The 17,477-nt window shown below is 52.2% G+C and overlaps 1 protein-coding gene and 1 long non-coding RNA gene across 2 annotated transcripts; one reads left to right on the forward strand and one right to left on the reverse strand.

Annotated features, from left to right (window-relative positions):
• Positions 1 to 1,358: 1,358 nt before the first annotated feature.
• On the reverse strand, positions 1,359 to 11,888 carry LOC142035125 (uncharacterized). Its single transcript, XM_075036975.1, has 4 exons — positions 11,866 to 11,888; positions 8,911 to 9,449; positions 7,955 to 8,096; positions 1,359 to 2,977 (listed from the first exon to the last, which is right to left on the reverse strand). Exons 1-4 carry the CDS (start codon positions 11,886 to 11,888, stop codon positions 2,641 to 2,643), a joined length of 1,041 nt encoding a protein of 346 aa, XP_074893076.1. The 3' UTR covers positions 1,359 to 2,640.
• A 2,749-nt stretch (positions 11,889 to 14,637) lies between these two features.
• LOC142034845 (uncharacterized) lies at positions 14,638 to 17,027 on the forward strand. The gene is made up of 3 exons (XR_012651760.1): positions 14,638 to 15,367; positions 15,547 to 15,652; positions 16,762 to 17,027. It is a non-coding gene; the product is annotated as an uncharacterized LOC142034845 (long non-coding RNA).
• The last annotated feature ends 450 nt before the right edge of the window (positions 17,028 to 17,477 follow it).

The raw sequence follows: 17,477 nt of genomic DNA on the forward strand, positions 1-17,477 counted from the left end.
AGTTCGGCAAGGGCGCATGCGCGCTGCGCCTTTTACGGCGCTCGCCGCTGTTGCCTGGCAACCAAAACGCGACACGACGCCTCGGCTATCGCGCATGCGCGGCGGCGCGGTTTGCGGCGCTCCTGCTGTTGCCTAGCAGCCAAAGCGCTTTACGGCTGCTCGGCAACAGCGCATGCGTGGTTCGGCTTTTACGGTTGCTGGCCCCTGTTGCCTGGCAACCGAGGCGCGACACGACGCCTCGGCAACCGCGCATGCGCGGCGGCGCGGTTTGCGGCGCTCCTGCTGTTGCCTGGCAACCAAAACGCGGCCCTGGCGGTCGGGAGCAGCGCATGCGCGGTGGCGCCTTTTGCCGCCCTCCTGCTGTTGCCTAGCAACCGAAACGCGGTACAGCAGCGCGGAGCCGCGCATGCGCGGTGGCGGCGCGTTTCGCCAGCGCTCTCTTCCGCCACCTGTTGAACAGACTTCGGTACTGCAGCTGGGGTGCCGCCCATGCGCGCTGGCGCGTTGTGCCAAGCGCTCGCCGCTGCCACCCCGCGACCAATGTTCGGTACTGCAGCTCGGAGGCTGCGAGTGCGCGCGGCTGCCGCGGTCCTGCCCGTGCCGTCCGACGGTAACGGCAATGCGGCACCGGCGGGAGGTGCCGCCGCGCTCGTTGCTTCCTCCCGGTAAGGAAACGCCGCCGGTAAGGAACGCTCGCACGGGCTGTCTCTGCCCGGCCTCCCTCTCCTCGCGGCGCGGGAGCACAAAGGGACAGGCGGGGCGCTTACCGGCTGCGGGCAGGAGCTGCTGCGGCTGAAGCTGGAGAGGCCAGAGAAAGGTAGAGAAGAAAAAAATTGAAGGCTGGCCGGCCGGCAGCTGCCTCCCGCCGCAGGCAAGAGAGAGCCTGCCTCTCCGCGTGTGGAAGGATCCCTCTTCGTAGTCCGCAGCAGGTCAGACCGCCGAGGTGCACCGCAGGGTCCGGATGCGGCACCGACGGTGCGGTACGGCCACGTAGTGTGCGAGCGAGCGAGGCTCCGTGCCTAGGAGGCCTCGTCTTGCAAGACCTATGAGACGCGTGTTCTCCTACGGGGAGGACGGCCGCGCCGCCGGAGTTACAGAAGAGGAGGGGAGCGGGAGAGGAGCAGAAAGAAGCGTCTGAACTGGCAAATTCTCCTGGCAGTGCCAAGAGCTGTGGTGAGCCCCGGGCCCTCGGGGCCCTGTCTCCCCTCTTCTGCGTTCTGGTCCCTCCCTGCCCCTCCCCTGGTCCCCTCTCTTTCCCACACCGCTGCCTGTTTTTTTTTCTTTTTTTTTTTTCTTTTTCTTTCCTCCCTTGTACCTCTGATACTGAAAAGCCGGTCGAAGAAACTCCCTAAGACTCGTTTTGGAGTTTTAGAAAGCAGGCATTCTTCATTGCAGCGCTGGATGCACGGGGGATAGTTCCACCTAGCGTGCATGCCACAGCTTTAGCACAAACAGGTTATACAGAATAACTAATTGCATGTTAATCAGATTAGTATACATATACATAAAAACGACAGCAACCGATTATCATAGTACTGCCTACGTCCGATCACGTGCAATGAAGGATCCATTTGAGACGAAGGGCTGCTTTTGCAACCACCGACCCATCTGAAGTTCTTGCTGGCTGTCCTCGAAGTCTTTAGTCTTGTCCTTGTTCTTTGATCTTGAAGCTTAACGCAGGTTCAATCACACGTGGTCAGTTTCAGCATTGTTCTCATCCAGCGTACAGGAACATCTAGTCATAAGAGCAAAGAACTGCAAAACTTAGGAGTACCTACCTCTGCTAGTTAATTGCTTGGCTATACTTTTGTCTATTGTTTCAATCGTAGTGTTAGTATAAGATTTCTAATAATTATTTACCAAATCTCACTTTTGCAGTCACCTAGCAGCAAACCAGTTTCCACAGCTGGTACAAAATATTAAAACCATCCCAATATTTAGACGGGCCATACAGAATGTATGGAAATAGGCTATCAGAGGTGTCCGAGGGGCAGAGGGAGCGCCGGGGGGCGCCCCGAGCCCCGGAGCAGACTCGCTGGCAGGACTCGATAGGCACGCGACTGACTGAATAAACGCTGGCCGCCCGTCCCCTTTGCCCTCCGGGCTGCGTTTGCGCTCCCTTTGCACGAGTGGAGGGGCCGTGAGGGAGCCCAGGGGAGGAGGAGGTGAGGCGCTGGGGGGGTCGGGCCGTGTCCCCCCTGTTCCTGCTGGGCTCCAGCTGTTGCAAATATTCCGGTAAAGAAATCAAAATTTAATCACATAGAAGAGTTAGGTTTGATTAAGAAGTAAAATTGTGAAGCATAACGTATAGGATCGTTAAGTTCGAAACGTAGCCGTAGAAACTTTAGGAGCTGTGTTACGCGTGACTCTAGGAACCTTAATATTTTTAAAGTTTGAAAGAGCTTACCCTAGAAACCTCACCAGGAAGTTACTGGTTCTTCTACCTTCTGTTTCAGGAAACTAAGGAAACCGTCGGGGACGCCAGTTTGCTGCTTGGAAACCCCCTTACCCTTCCCATCTCGATTTGAGGATCGAAGATGCCAGTCAGCAGAGCTAAGTGTAACTGACCAATGATTGTTTTTAAATAAGAATATTGATAAGGTTATATAATCAAAGGACCGATCATTATAAAGGTTAAATTTAAGAACGAGCATAGTATGCATTTTTACGGAAGGAGCTTCGGTAACAATGACCTGACAGGAAAAGTCTGTAAAAACTGATGGATTTTGATACTAAGCGGGACACGCCTTTGGAGGAGCGATCCCCTGTGTCCCCAGCGCTGCGATAAACAAAGTGCCTGCTTCTTAACTTCAGGTTGGTGTTAAGGAGTTTTATTCCGGATTTCGGTAACGGTTTTGGCGACCCAGATGGGACCTTGCGAGTGACGAGATCGAGTGTCGATCGAACTCCGGCCGGCACCGAGGTATTCTCGGGGAGAACCGTCACCCTCGACTCGCAAAGCTCCTCGCAGCGTTCCCTGGAAAAAAAGGTAAGGCGCTGCTGCTTTGGAATTTGTTTGGAAAGCCTGCCCGTGAGGCGCGGCGAAAGCTTCGCAGGGTTGGGGCTTGGAGGGTACCCGTCTGCAGTGGAAGCCTAGGCGTCTGCCCGTAAGTCATAAGCGAAAGCTATTGCTGGGTTGGACTTTGTGTATTATTTGGGACAATTGTCATTTGCATTTGTTTGGTATTTGGTATTTGAATGTATAGAAGTATAAAGGCATTAGCAAAATTGTTTAAGAATAAGAGTGCAGGAAATAGAACTGCTGATGAAAAGTTACCAAAACCATCACCGTTGGGACATTTATTGGCACATTGGGGTGAACTGCAGGAAAAATGGTAAACGAACAGAACTTTGAGTTACAATACTATATTGCAATTACTGTTGTTTTGTAGGAGAGAGAGTAAATGGAATAAAGTGCCATAGGTAGATTTGTTCTTTTTAAGTGAACGTATCTGACGGGGACGGGAGGGGAGTCTCCCAGCAGAACCTCTGGTTACAGCTAAACCGGGAGAACAGAAAATTGAATTTGAATTGACACTAAGAGTCACCTTTTCAGTTTTAAATACCTTAGAGGGAGAGTTAAGTTTTGAAGAAATTGGCGGTGTCGGTGCAACAAGTGAATGAGAAACTAGACCCTTCTTTAAATCTTTAACAATGAAATTAGGAAAGCAATGGGTCACTCAGCAGTTTTTGTATGTGCCAGATTCTCCTAAAACCCTGTTAAGGAGAGATCTATTTGAGAACTTAGAGGCAGAAGTTAAATTAAAAAATGGAGAGATTAAAACTTCAATTCCAGAAACTAAACGTATCGAAGCAGTGGCTTTGTTGTTAACAGGATGGTTAGCGAAAGCAGAAGATTATACCAGTCAAAGTCTAATGCTGTAATTCCAATCGTCTGGACTGGGAAGTTCCTGGTAAATCCAAAAAGCAGAACCTGTGAGAGTTGATTTAAAGCCAGGATCGAATCCGGTAAGAATTAAACAATACCCCCTAAGACCGGAAAGTCGGAAAGGGTTAGTAATGGTAATACAAACGTTTTTAAGATACAAATTGTTAATAGAATGTGAATCCAGATATAACACCCCGATCTTGCCTGTTAAAAGGCTAATGAAAAAGATGGTAGATTAGTTCAAGACCTCCTCAGAGCAATAAATCAAATAGTACAAGATATTCATCCGGTAGTAGCAAATCCTTATACTTTGTTAGCAACCCTAACGGAGAAACAAGAATGGTTCACAGTGTTAGACCGAAAAGATGCTTTTTTCCGTATTCCCTTGGATCCCGGTAGTCAAGAGGTTTTTGCTTTGGAATGGGAAAATCCTGAGACTGGGAGAAAAACACAATATACGTGGACAGTCTTGCCTCAAGGCTTTAAGAATAATCTTACCATTTTTGGAAATCAATTGGCACGAGAATTAGAGATTTGGAAGAAAGAAAATAATCAAGAAATCTTGCTGAAATATATGGATGATCTGTTAATTGTAGCTGAGACGGAAGAACAATGCACAAAGTTAACTATTAACTTGTTGAACTTTTGGGGAATCGGTGGATATCGAGTGTCAAAAGAAAAAAACCCCAAATAACCCAGAAAGAAGAAACTTATGTAAATGAGTTTTAAAATCCTAAAAGGACAGAGACAATTGGGAACTGAGAGAAAAGAGGCAATTTGTCATCTCCCCGAACCTAAGACGAAAAAAATTAATGACGAGCGTTTCCGGGAATGGTCGAGTGGTGTCACCTGTAGATGATAAATTGCGGCTTGCTGGCCCGACCTTTATAGGAGCAGCTCAAAACCTCAAACAATGGATTGGACCGATGCCGAGAAAGCTACTTTCCAAGAACTGAAACAGGCTGTAATAGGGGTGCCAGCCCTAGGCCTGCCAGATCTCGCAAAGACACTTGAACTTTTTGCTCGTGAAAGAAGAGGTATAGCTCTGGGTATCCTGGCCCAATATGTAGGGCCAAGTGGGCGAGCCGTGGCCTACTTCTCGAAGCGATTAGGTAATGTGAGTCTGGGATGCTCTGGTCGTCCGAGAGCCGTCGCTGCAACTGTGCTACTGATCCAGGAAGCTCCTAAGTTCACCTGAGGACAAAGGATTAGAGGACAAAGGATTACTGTACGTTTCCCATATGATAACTGTTGTGCTAAAACAGAAAGGGGGGCATTGGGTATCCCCTAGCAGGATGCTGAAATACCAAGTGGTGTTGCTGGAACAAGATGATGTTTACCTAAACACTACTACCACCGTTAACCCTGTTGCGTTTTCAACAACTGATCAAGTTAAAGGAGGAGAACTGGAACGTGACTGCTTGCAGACAATCGAAAGAGTTTATTCCAGCTGACTGGCTCTCTGAGATGGGCCGCTAGAAGAAACAGATTGGGAACTGTATGCCGACGGAAGCGGTTCCATCTGTGAAGGAAAACGTTTATCAAGATAGACAATAACTACTGAGGAAGTAATTGTGTTGCCAACTTTGCCTTCGACGATATCTGCGCAAAAGGCTGAATTGATAGCTCTTATTCGAGCTCTGGAACTAAGTCAAGGAAAGCGAGTCAACGCTTGGACAGACTCAAAGTATGCTTTTGGAGTAGTACGTGCGCACGGAGCGATACGGAGAGAAAGAGGACCGTTATCTGCGCAAGGAACCACCATTCAGCACGCAGAACAAATACTGGAATTGTTAGAAACCATTCAAAAACCAACAGCAGTCACGATAATGCACTGTAAAGCACATCAGTTAGGTAAGACCGGTCCTAACACAGGTAACCGACTGGCTGATAAAGCCGCTAAAGAGGCTGCGGAAGAAGGCATCCTAGCACTAGTTCCGGAGAAAAGTATAAAATTGCCTAAAGAAACTCCAAATTATAACGAAAAAGATGAAGAATTAATTATTAGATTGCAGGCTAACAAAATGAAACAGGATAGGCTGTAACACCGACAGGTCAAATAATAGTCCCACCCACAATAATAGAAATTGCCCGAGCTGAACATCACAAAGTATATCGGGGAACAGAAAGTGAAATACGACAAAGATTGTTTAAACAATTAGAAGCGGATGTGAAATTTATATATAAAAATGTCCCCGAATCAGTAATAAGATCATCTTTGGGATTATGAAATAAGGAAATTTTTTAGGAGAATATTAGCAAATTGACTTTATAGAATTGCCTTGAAAAGAAGGATCTGTCCTAGTTTTAGTTGATATCTTTACTGGGTGGCCCGAGGCTTTCCCTTGTTGCACCAACAAAGCAAGGGAAGTACTCAAAGTCTTGCTCAAAGAGATAATACCAAAATGTGGGGTGCCTCTAAGAATGTCATCTGACAATGGCCCTCATTTTATAGCAAAGATTATGAGACAAGTTGAGCAAAGTATTATCTATAGATTGAGACTATCACACCCCATATAGACCACAAGCAAGGGGGGGGGGGGGGGGGGGGGAAGGGGGCGGGGGGAGGGGGGAGAGAGAGAGGGAATGAACTATACCCTTAAGCAACAGTCGAGTAAAATTTGTCAGGAAACCTCACTCCTCACATGGGTTAAAGCATTACCCATGGCTCTATTAAGAATCAGAGTATAGCCAGAAGAGAAAGAAAATTTAAGTCACTATGAAATATTGTATGAAAGACCATATCAAGAGTCCTGTGTTCTGAGTATCTTGAGTGCCTTTGGAGGTAGGTTTTTAAAAGGTGTTATGATTTCTTTAAGCAATTCTTTTCAGAAACTTTGTCAGTATGTCTCCACAGCTGGACCCTTAGAATTGGACGTAGCAGCGCATCCCTTCCGACCGGGAGGTTAGATTGAATATATATAAAATCACTGAGAAGCGGAAAGGACCGTATCGAGTCATTTTAACAACCCTTATAGCAGTAAAGGTCTGGGAGAAGAACCTTGGCTTCATTATTCACGAATAAAGAAAGCACCAACAAGAAACTGGAAGTCTAAAGAAACTGGGCCTTTAAAACTGAAAATCTATAAGTAAGTTTCACGTTATCTATTTGGGAAAATAGTTGTGTAAAGTTTATACTATTGGGGTTGCTATTAGGAATATTGTCGAGGGCAATAATCTTTTTGTGTGTTTAGAGGGTTTATGTGGGTTTTTTTGAGGGGTTCTAAACATGAGATAAAATGGAACAATTATTGTTTGAGCTATTAATCTTGATGTTAACCGTTTTTGTAATTTGGATTAAAAAAAAAAATAATCTAGTTTTGCAATTGATTCAAAGTTTGGTAAAGACACAAAATTGAACCTCAGTAACAGCCTGCCTTCCGATTCTAAAGTCAGATGAAAATCTAGTTCCGTGGAGAATCCTGACATTGAATTTAACCAAAACTTGAGAAAAGATGCAGAACAATGAGAATCATTTTAGCAAATTAAATGGGATGGATTTAAAAGGCAATTTTTTTTTTTAAATTTGAAAGAAGGAATTATAGCGTTGCGAATTATAACATTACCAAACCATCCACCTCATGGACAAAAGAATTAATTTACTCGCCCTTCGGGAGAAACTTGTACAGGCAGCCCTTGGGGCTGTCAGTTGCCAAAACCGTAGAGTCAAGTGCAGGAAGGAACCTGGGATCATATTTAAAATATAAAACGATGTTTAGAATTTCCTGGAGTTCCAGGATCCTTGTTAGAGCCACCCAGAGTCAGGACCATCTATGGAAATTTAGACTGCTTTAGACAACCAGAGAAAAATCACACATCCTCAACAGAGCTGAATGAAGGTTCATACTTGCAGCTCCTCTGACCCCAAACTCCAACGACTTTCTCTAGTAGCTAAAGCTCTCAGATGGGGATGTGTTTGTAGAAAGTATAATAATATTTTACATGATCTTTGGTCCCCTCTTAATAACGGAAAACATTTAGCTTAGAGTTGACTGTATTAAAGGACAGGTGAAAAGTTCAGGGTTAACTGTTTGGGTGACTAGTGATGAGATATGATCCACTCACCTTTTCATGAAGGAGAAAGGCAAACCGTGGACTTCAGACTTAATAACTCTCTCCTCTCTCTGGAAGAAATCTCCCTTGTGGCCTCGCTGGTGGACCCGGGTAAATGGAAAAGATGATAGCTGGCAATCGCCAAGTCTTAGAACTAAAATAAGATGGGTATTAAAATCTGTATTTTGACCCCAGTTAACACCCCTTCCAAATGAGATGAGTCTTGCCACCTTTCATTCAATCAAGGAAGTGCCTGCTGCTTAACTTCCCATGGGTGTTGAGGAGTTTTGTTCCGGGTTTCGGTCCCCCAGCTGCGGGCCGGGGCTGGAGGAACCGCAGGTGCGGGCAGTGAGGCTGCTGGGGCCGGCCCCTCCCTGGAAAGGGGGGGCTGCCGGGGGAGGGGCCGGGGCGGGGCCGGTGGGAGCCGAGGCAGGAGCGGAGCGGCGCGGTGGCCGGGCTGCGGCTGCCCCTCGGGAGAAGGTGAGCGGGGCCGGGCGCCCCTCGGACGGTGAACGTCGGAGGCGGGGGTGGCCCGGGGGAGGTGGGGGCCGCCGGTGCAGAGGCCGGGGGGGAGCCCTGGGCGCTCACAGGGCGGCTGGGAGCAAGTGCGCGCGGAGGGGGGGGGGCGCAGGGCGGCTAGGAGCAAGTGCGCGCGGGGGGGGGCTCACAGGGGGGCTGGGAGCAAGTGCGCGCGCGGGGGGGGGGGCTCACAGGGGGCCTGGGAGCAAGTGCGCGCGGGGGGGGGGGTGCAGGGCGGCTGGGACCACGTGCGCGCGGGAGGGGGTGAGCTCAGAGGGCGGCTGGGAGCAAGTGCGCGCGGGGGGGGGGGGGGGCTCACAGGGGGCCTGGGAGCAAGTGCGCGCGGGGGGGGCGGTGCAGGGCGGCTGGGACCACGTGCGCGCGGGAGGGGGTGAGCTCACAGGGCGGCTGGGAGCAAGTGCGCGCGGGGGGGAGGGGGGGGTGCTCACCGGGCCCCGTGGTGGGGCTGCGCAGCCGGCCGGCGGGTTCCGGGGAAAGCCCCGAGGAGGACGGCGGGGTCCGTGTGGGACGCACGGAGCAGCGGCGGCGGGGCCGCGCCGTGCCGTGCCGGAGCGGCGGCCGCTGCCCGGAGCCAGAGCCGGAGCCGGGCGGGGGGTGCCGCGCCGCGCCGTGCCGGAGCCGGTCGGCGAAAGCGCGCCGGAGCTGCCCGGAGCGGCGCTGGGGGCTCGGCGGGAACTGCGGCTGCGCCGGCGTGGGGGTGGGCGGAAACGGAAGCGGCTTCCCCTCGGGGTCAGGCAGCAGGGCAGGCTGCCTCCCGGGGCATGCCGGGAGCTGTAGTTTTCGCGGAGTCGGCGGCCGGGCGGCAGCGTGGCTCTCGGGCGCGGCGTAGTCCTTGCTGCCGCCGCGGCCCCTGGAGTCCGACCAGGTCAGACGCAGGAGCGTTGCCGGTTTCGTGTGGTTTTCCGCGGGCTTCCCGCTGCACCCGCTCCCCGACCAGCCGTGCGGACGCGCGTCCCGGGCGCATGCGCTGTCCTGCGCGTGGGGCAGCCCGGCGTTCGCTCGTCAGCTCCGGCCCCTCCGGCGCATGCGCGGTGTCCGGGAGCAGCGTGGTGGCGCGCAGGGCGCGGGTCTCGGCGGCAGCGGGTGAGCGCCGGGACCGCGGGTGAGGCGAGCGATCCCCTCCGGCGGGGGCGGGGGGGTGCCTCCTGCCCGCTGGCCGCCGGGCGCTGGCGGGACGGGAAGCTGCGAAGCGGCCGCCGCGGCAGGCTCCCGGTCCGCCAGAGGCGAGCCGGGCCAGGGCAGCGCCGGGCACTTCCCCGAGAGCCGATAGAAGGGAAGAGGGGACGGAGGCGGGCACCCCCCAGGCGCGGCCAGCGGGCGCCTCCCCGACTTGCCGGAGCTCCCCCGGCGCCTTGCCCCGGCCCCGCTCGGCCCGTGCGGCTGCCCCCAGCTCCAGCCCCTCCCCTGAAGCCTGTGCTGTAGCCGCAGGCAGCCCCCGAGCCCTGTCGTGAGGGCAGCAAGCTGGCCCTCCGATGTTCTCGAGTCTCCCTGAACGTGGGTGCCGTTAGCAGCGGCGCGGGGAACGAGCGGCGTCTGCGGAAGCCCCTGCGGAAGGAGGGGCTCCGGCCAGGGTCGAGCTACAGTAATGACGGTCGCTGCTGCCTCTTTCCCTCTCCCAGAGGCCACACTGTGAGTGTGGTTGTCCGTTCGTCCCCGGGGATGCCGTTGACTGCAGCAGCCTCAGGCTCGCGTGGGCTGTCTCTGCCTGGCCTCCCTCTCCTCGTGGCGCGGGAGCACAGAGGGACAGGCGGAGCGCTTACTGGCTGTGGACGGGAGCTGCTGAAGCTGGAGAGGCCACAGAAAAGTAAAGAAGAAGAAACGGAAGGCCATCTGTCTGGCAGCTGCCTCCCGCTGCAGGCAAGAGAGAGCCTGCCTCTCTGGGTGTGGGAGGATCCCTCCTCGTAGTCCGCAGCAGGTCAGGCTGCCAGGGTCTGTATGCATGACCAGCAGCGCGGTACGGCCACGTAGTGAGCAAGCGAGCGAGGCTACGTGTCTAGGAGGCCTCATCTTGTAAGAGCCGCGAGACGCTCGCGTGTTCCGTTATGTGGAGGACAGCCAAGCGACTGGAGTTACAGAAGAGGAAGGGAGGAGAGAAGGAGAAAGAAGCGTCTGAACTGGCAAGGTCTCCCTCCTGGCAGCTCCAAGAGCGAGAGCTGTGGTGAGTCCTGGGCCTCCGGGGCCCTGTCGCTCCTCTTGTGCTTCCCGGTCCCTCCCTCCCTCCCCCTCTCCTGACCCTCTCGCTTTCTCTTGCTGCTGTGACGTTTGGTTTTTTTGTTTGTTTGTTTTTTATTATTTTTATTTTGCTTCCCTGTACCTCTCCTCTTCTGTCTATTCTCTTGTCCGGCTCCCTCTTCCTCCCCCCCCCCCCCCTTTCCTTCGACTGCCCCCCTTTCTTTTTCTCTCTGTGTTCTTGTCCTGCTCCCTCTCCCTCTCCCCGCCCCCCCCCCCCCCGCCCCGTCTTTGTCCTGCAGCCAGTCGCTGTTTTTTCCTTTTCCATCTCCTTGTCCTGATCTGCATCCGCCTCTTTCCCCGCCTCCCAATTTCTCTGGCCTGTTCCCCTAGTGTTCTTTTCCTCTCTGCACCTGTACGTGCCGCTCTGTGTCCCTGCCTTCCTATCTCTCTTCTTCCTACTTTCTGTTTCTCTCTCTATCCCTTTCTCTTGCTCGCCGTTGCTGTTTATTTTTGTCATTCTGGATCTCACTGTCCCCGTCCTCCTTCCTGTTCATCTCTTACTCTCTGTGACCCTTTGTGCTGCTTCCTGCCCCTTTTTTATTCACCCGCCCTCTCTCTGCAGGGCTCCTGATACCTCTCTTTCTAAATTTCCCAACCCCCTGTGCTTCTCTCGTGCGCTCTCTCTCTCTCTCGTTGTCATTGTTCTTGTCTGTCGCGCTGTCTTGCTTCCTGCCCCGTCGTTTCTCGCTGTATCCCTTTGTCCCGCTCCCTGCTCGTATTCGTATTCCTCTCTGTCCTGAGGACCGTCCCAGTTTTTGATCTCCGTCCTGCCGCTGTCCTGATTTTTCCTTCTCTGCCATGTTCCCTGTCCCTCTTTCTGTCTCTTTTTCTCTGTCCCTGCTGCTTATTTCTCCATCTCTGTCCAGACCCCTGTCCCTTCCCCCCCCGCCCTGTTTGCTGTCCCTCTGCCTTGCTTTCTTGCGCTACCTTTTCTGTCTGTCTTTCTCTGCCCCATTCCCTCTCCCGCCCTTTCTAACTGTGTCCCCCTGTCCAGCTAGCTGTCGCTTCTTTCTTTTTTCTGTTCCTCAGTATTTTTTTCTTTTTTCCATATCTCTCTCCCACTGCCCATCGCAGTTGGTTTTTTCCCCTCCGATGCTGGCCTGCTCGTTGTCCCTTTTGTCTGTCTCCTCTCTGTTCTTCTGTCATGCTGCCTGTGTCTATTTAATCCCTTCATCTCTGTCCTGCAGCCCGTTGCTATTTTTTTTTTCCTCTTCCGTCCCTTTGTCCTGCTCCCCATCGTTGTCTCTCTTTCCCTTGGTTCTGCCTCCCGTCCTTTTTTCCTTTCTTGCTCCATCTCTCTGTCCTGCTCCCTATCCCTCCCGCGCTCTCTCTGTTTCTGTGTCCTTCTCCTTGCCTTTCCCCACGTTGTCTGTCTTGTTGTTCCCTCTTTGGTTTTCTTGTTTTCCGGGTGGCTGGGCCCGGCTACCCGCGGGGGTGCTTCGGCTGCGAGGTTTGGGGTGGGGGGCCTGGCCGTGCCGGTGATGGCGGGGAAATAAAGCCTGAAACGGCAATCGTGAAGCGACGCCCTGCCTGTGCTGGGGCTGCCCCGCAGAGGCGTGGGGCCGGGCCCTCTGCAGGTCCCGAGCACTCCCCGAAACTACGTGTGGGGCCCCGGGGGTGCAGGGCTGTGGGGTGGCTACGCTCGGCGTCGCCCGTGGGCACTGCAGGGTCAGAAATGGAGAACAAGTTTTCTGTTCCTGGGGCTTGACAACAGGCTCGCGTGGCTGATTTGGGGGCTCGGAAACAGACCGAGCTGCGCGGCTTTGGGCCCAGAAACAGAGGTCCGGCCCTGTGTGTTTGGGCCTTGAGAACAGGCTCAGCAGCCGGGTTTTTTGGCTCCCAAATGGGCCCCGAGTCAGGTGGTGTGGGGGCCAAAAGCGGGAGCCGGCTTGGCTGGTTTTGCAGGCGGGTGGGAGGGTGTTGGGGGCTGCGGGGGGAAGCGGGGGGCGGGCAGGGTGCGTGGTCCCTCCCCGTAGATGGGGGTCTGGTTGTGTCGGACGCCGAAGTTCGGGAGGCCGGCACGCAGCCGGCCGAGCTCAACATCTGCGATGGTCTGTGGGGGGGAAAGGCGCTTTTCAGACCCCACGTGCCCTCTTTGAGTCCAGCTCTTCTTTCTGCGCTGCTCAGAATAGTTATTAAGTAATTAATCGCCCAAACTTAACGAATATTTACTTGGTGTGTAACTCTGATGTTTAATCCTAATGCTCCAGTTCTGACAGCAGTTGATACGCAACCTTATGGAAAGCCCAGACCGTTGCACGTAGCTGGAGCTTGTAAGGAGAAGCAGCTGAAATCAGCCGGAGCTTCAGTGCGGAGCTGGGGCTTCAACGAGCCAGAACTGTAGCAAGCGGGAGCTGGAACGAGGCGGGGTGTCCGCCGTCTGGAGCGTGCATTAGCCAGAGGCGAAAGTACCTGCGGCTGTAACCGAGCAGGGGGCGCGATTAGCTGGAGCGTCTTTTCGCTGGAGCGTCCGTCGGTCGGACCACGCTCCCAGCACGGCGGAAGAGCGGCCGGGCGCAGGCAGGGCTGTCCGCAGCAAGCAGCTCCGAGCAGCAGGGAGGTGAGTTGTCCTTCTGCCAGCGGGGAGCCCGGCCTCTTCCCTCGGGCATGCAATCCACGCCACGCTCCTGTCTCTGCGTGGAGGGTCTCTCCCGGTCCATTCCCACGGGCAGAAGCGAGGTGGGGGTCCCCCGGCTCTCCCGGGGCAGCCTCCCCTGCGAGGGGGCGCGGGCGAGGTGTCGTCGTCCCCTCGGTACCGGGCAAAGGGGAGAGAAACCGGCTGGCGGGAGCTCCTGGGGTGCAGAGCCCTTCCGGCAGAATCCTCCCCTGTCTTTTCACCGTTGGCTGGGTGTGACAAGCAGGTTCATTTCTTTGTCTCCTCTTCTCCCAGCGTCACCTTCCGCGTCGCACGAAGAAAATCCTGCGTGGTTAATTCCGCTTGCTGCTCAGGTAATCGCACGTATCGGGCTGGGGGAGCGGAGAGAAACACTTGCGAGTTCGAGGGCACTACAGATGCTCCACGTTAAACCCACAGAGAAGGCAAATTTGCTGCTAGTGCCGAAAAGCTGATGGAAAAATTGCTGTTAACAGATCGTGCCCTGTTCCTGAACTGGTCCCGTGATGTGTTTTTGGTTCAGGTGAAAGAATGAAATTTCCTGTCTGGTAAATTCAGAGCTGACTGTTAGCTTCTTTAGGGGGTCGAGTGTTTCTCTTCTCTCTGTTCATACTGATTTTATGGGCAAGTTGGAAATAGCCTTTTACTTTTTTATGTATAACTGAATTTTTAGGAATATGTGGTGTCCCTGTAGTTCGTTTTTGAGCACCTAGATGCCAGTAGAAATGTAATGAGTGAAACATGATGGGAACTGGTACTTGATTTTTATTTGTTTGGGTTTTTTTTTTTTTCCCTTCCCCATTAAGAGTGTTGATGGCATGTTGTCCCATGGGACAATCCCCATTCCGTTCAGCGGAGTCTTCAGTCTAGGACTTTTAAGTGAAAAAGTTTGTCCTTCCAAAAAGGGACTAGTCATTCCTAGGACCGAGGCACAGCCTTGCAAGGAGAGTCGCTTAAGTACGTGATCGGAATGAAAGCCAACTTTCAGTTGATGTTGCTGCTGTTGGTCTTTGCTTTCATTGATTTCTCCACCGCTCCCTCGTGGTTGGGAGCTCTGAATCGTAATGTTTTTCAGTCTCTAACACATTTCCACCCCCACCCCTCAAAAAAAGGAGAGGCAGTGTCTGAAAGTTAATTAGTTTCCTCACAAATGCGTGAGTAAATAAAATGTGAGTTATGATGATTAAAACCATAGAAATGACACCAGTCTTGCAGATCTGGACTATTTCTGAACAGGCATTCATCACACGCAAAAGTCGTCAGGGTACGGATCACCTGCGCTTCATGCTCTGACAAGACAAAATGCTGAGGCAGGGATGAGCTCTGAAAGAAGAAGGGGGGGGGGGAAGGGAAAGAAGGATACAGGGTCACGGTTTTGTTTTGTTGTTGTTTGTTCTTCGAGAGTGCAATATTGACTGGTGCCAGCCTGCAGAGCTCTTCTGCTGCCTGACCTCTCCTTCTCTTTCATGGCTGTAATTGTCGTTTGGATAATTGTAGAAGAGCAAGTAAGTTATTTGCCTCTGTGAATGTGCTGGTAATACCAGGAAGGCAAATGCTTGAACCAGTAGTGAATAACTGGGCTACGAGTAGAATTTCTGAAGGAAGAACAGCAGCAGCAACAGGAAGCAAATAGCAAGTGACCAAAAACTTGCGTGTGTCAAAGGCATCAAAGCTTTCTTGCCGAATGTTGTTTGGCAATATGTTCCAAATGGCTTTTTTTGGTAAACGTAAATTTTCAGGAAGTTCAGGGCTGCGTGTGGCAAAACGCAGATGACGCAAAAAATACTTTTTCCTCTGCTCAGTCGTACTGTCTTCACAAACCTTCACAAAAAAAAAAAGGGCAGCTTTGGATTCCTACCCAGCTTTGTGCTAATGGGTTTTTTTCTTCTCTCAGCTGGATGTCAGCTGGCACCGTTTCGCTGTGGTTGCCATGGAAAGGTTCCGTAGTGGCCTGCATTTGAAGAATATTTTTTATTTGAAGAATAAAATAAAGAGGATCCAGCCAGCAGCTGCATACAGGAGATAGCCTGCCTCTCTAGGTGAGGATGGACCCTTCTTAGTGTAGTCCTCAGCAGATCCAATCACCAGTGTGCACGACAGGGTCTGTATGCGTAACCAAAACCACAGTACAGTCATGTAGTGTGTGTGTGCATGTGAGGCTGTGTTTCTAGGAAGCCTCATATTGTAAGAGCTGTAAGGCACCAGTCTATTCTCTTAGGTGGATGACAGTCAAGTGACTGCAACTACAGAGGAGGAAGGGAGAGGGCGAGAGAGACAGACATGTGTGAACTGTCAGATTCTCTCAGCAGCTCCAAGAGCGGGAGGTACAGTGAGTCCTGGACCCCTGGGGCTGTGTCACCCCTCTTCTGCATCCCAGTCCCTCCCTGCCCTCACCTTCTCTTTCTCTCACTGGTTTAATTTTTTTGTTTTTTCTTCCTGTACCTCTCCCTCTCTTGTTCTCTAAGTCCCTGTCTTTCTCTGTTGTTCTGCCTCTGTTTTCTTTTTCTCTCTGCACTTCTGACCTGTCCCATCCCTCTTTTTTTATCCTCTGTTTCTGCCCTGCAGCCCATCACTACTTTTTCTTTCTCCATCTATCCATCTGTCTTCTTATGCCAATCTTGTTAATTCCTCCCTGTCTGCCCTTTAGCCCTTCACAATCCCTGCCGCTCTCACCTGTCTGATGCTGTGTCTCTATTTTTAAATTCCTTTCTCTGCCCTGTATTCTGGATACACTTTTACTTTCTTAGATTCTCTTGTTCCAGGTCCCTGTCACTATGTTTTAACTTCTTCCCTCACTGTCCCATAGCCCATTGTTGTCTTTATTATTCTCTCTTTGTCTGGTTCCCTGTCCCTATTCTTTATTATCCCTCTCTCTCCCCTTTAGATCATCAGTGTTTTTGATATTTCTCAGTCTCTCTCATCTACCTCACTGTCCCCTTTTTAAATTCTTCCTTCTGCCCTGTGGCTCATCACTAGTATTTTGTTTTTCTCCATCTCTCTGTCTGGTATCCTCTCCCTTTTTATCAGTTCCTCCTCTCTGTCCTGTAGCCCATTGCTACCCCCCCCCCCCGCCCCATCTCTCTCTGTCTCCCTTTTCCTACTTTTCAATCCCCTCTCTCTGCCCTGTAGCCGATCACTGTTGTAGTGAGTTTGTGTGGCAAGCTGGGGCAGGGGAGTGGGCAGGGGCTGCAGGGGTGGGTTCTGTGAGAAGACAGCAGGACTTGTCCCCATGTTGGGCACAGCCAGTTCCAGCTCCAAGATGGAGCTGCTACTGGTCAAAGCTGAGCCAACCAGCAATGCTGGTAGCACCTCTGTGATATTTAAGAAGGGCTAAATAAATGCTGTGCAGAAGCTGTCAGTCCTGCAGACACCACAGTCAGTGAAGAAGGAAAAGGAGGAGGTGATCCAGGTCCTAAAGCAGATTCCCCTGCAGCCTGCAGTGAAGACCATGGTGACACAGGCTGTCCCCCTGCAGCCCACGGAGGTCCATGGCAGAGCAGATATGCACCCTGCAGCCGATGGGGGACCCCTCGCCAGAGCAGGCGGATGCACCCAAAGGGGAGGCTGTGACGCTGTGGAGAGGAGCCCACACTGGAGCAGGTTTTCTGGCAGGCCCTGTGGCCCCATGGGAGTGACACCACACTGGAACAGAAGAAGAACATGAAGAAGGAAGGAGCAGCAGAGGCAACTTGTGAGGAATGACTGCAACCCCCCGCTCCCTCTCTCCCTGTGCTGCTCGGTAGAAGGAGGTAGAGAAGTCAGGAGTGAAAATGAGCCCAGGAAGGAAAGAGAGGGGTGGGGGGAAGGTGTTTTTCAGATTTGCTCATATTTCTCATTATTGTACTCTGATTTTGACTGACAAATTAATTTCCCCATGTTGAGTCTGTTTTGCCTGTGACAGTAATTGGTGAGTGATCTCTTTGTCCTTATCTTGACCCACAAGCTTTTTTGTTGTATTTTCTACCCTCCTGTCTTGTTGAGGAGGAGGAATGATAGAGTGGCTTGGTGGACACTCATCAGCCAGGCAAGGTCAACCCACCACAGTTTCCTTCTATCAGGCTCCCTGTCCCTATTTTTAAAATCTTGCCTATGTTTCTTGTATGTCATCACTTTTGAAACTTCCTGCCTCTCCATCCCTATTTAAATTCT

The sequence above is a fragment of the Buteo buteo genome, chromosome 9 (genome assembly GCF_964188355.1).
Source record: "Buteo buteo chromosome 9, bButBut1.hap1.1, whole genome shotgun sequence".
NCBI lineage: Eukaryota > Metazoa > Chordata > Aves > Accipitriformes > Accipitridae > Buteo > Buteo buteo.

Coding starts and splice junctions, on each gene's coding strand:
- LOC142035125 (XM_075036975.1), bottom strand. CDS start 11,888: ATGAAGGGATTAAATAGACACAG. Junction 9,450..11,865: donor AAGGGATTAAATAGACACAG/GCAGCATGACAG, acceptor CGCGCAGGACAG/CGCATGCGCCCGGGACGCGC. Junction 2,978..7,954: donor CCTTTCTCCTTCATGAAAAG/GTGAGTGGATCA, acceptor CTTTTTTTCCAG/GGAACGCTGCGAGGAGCTTT.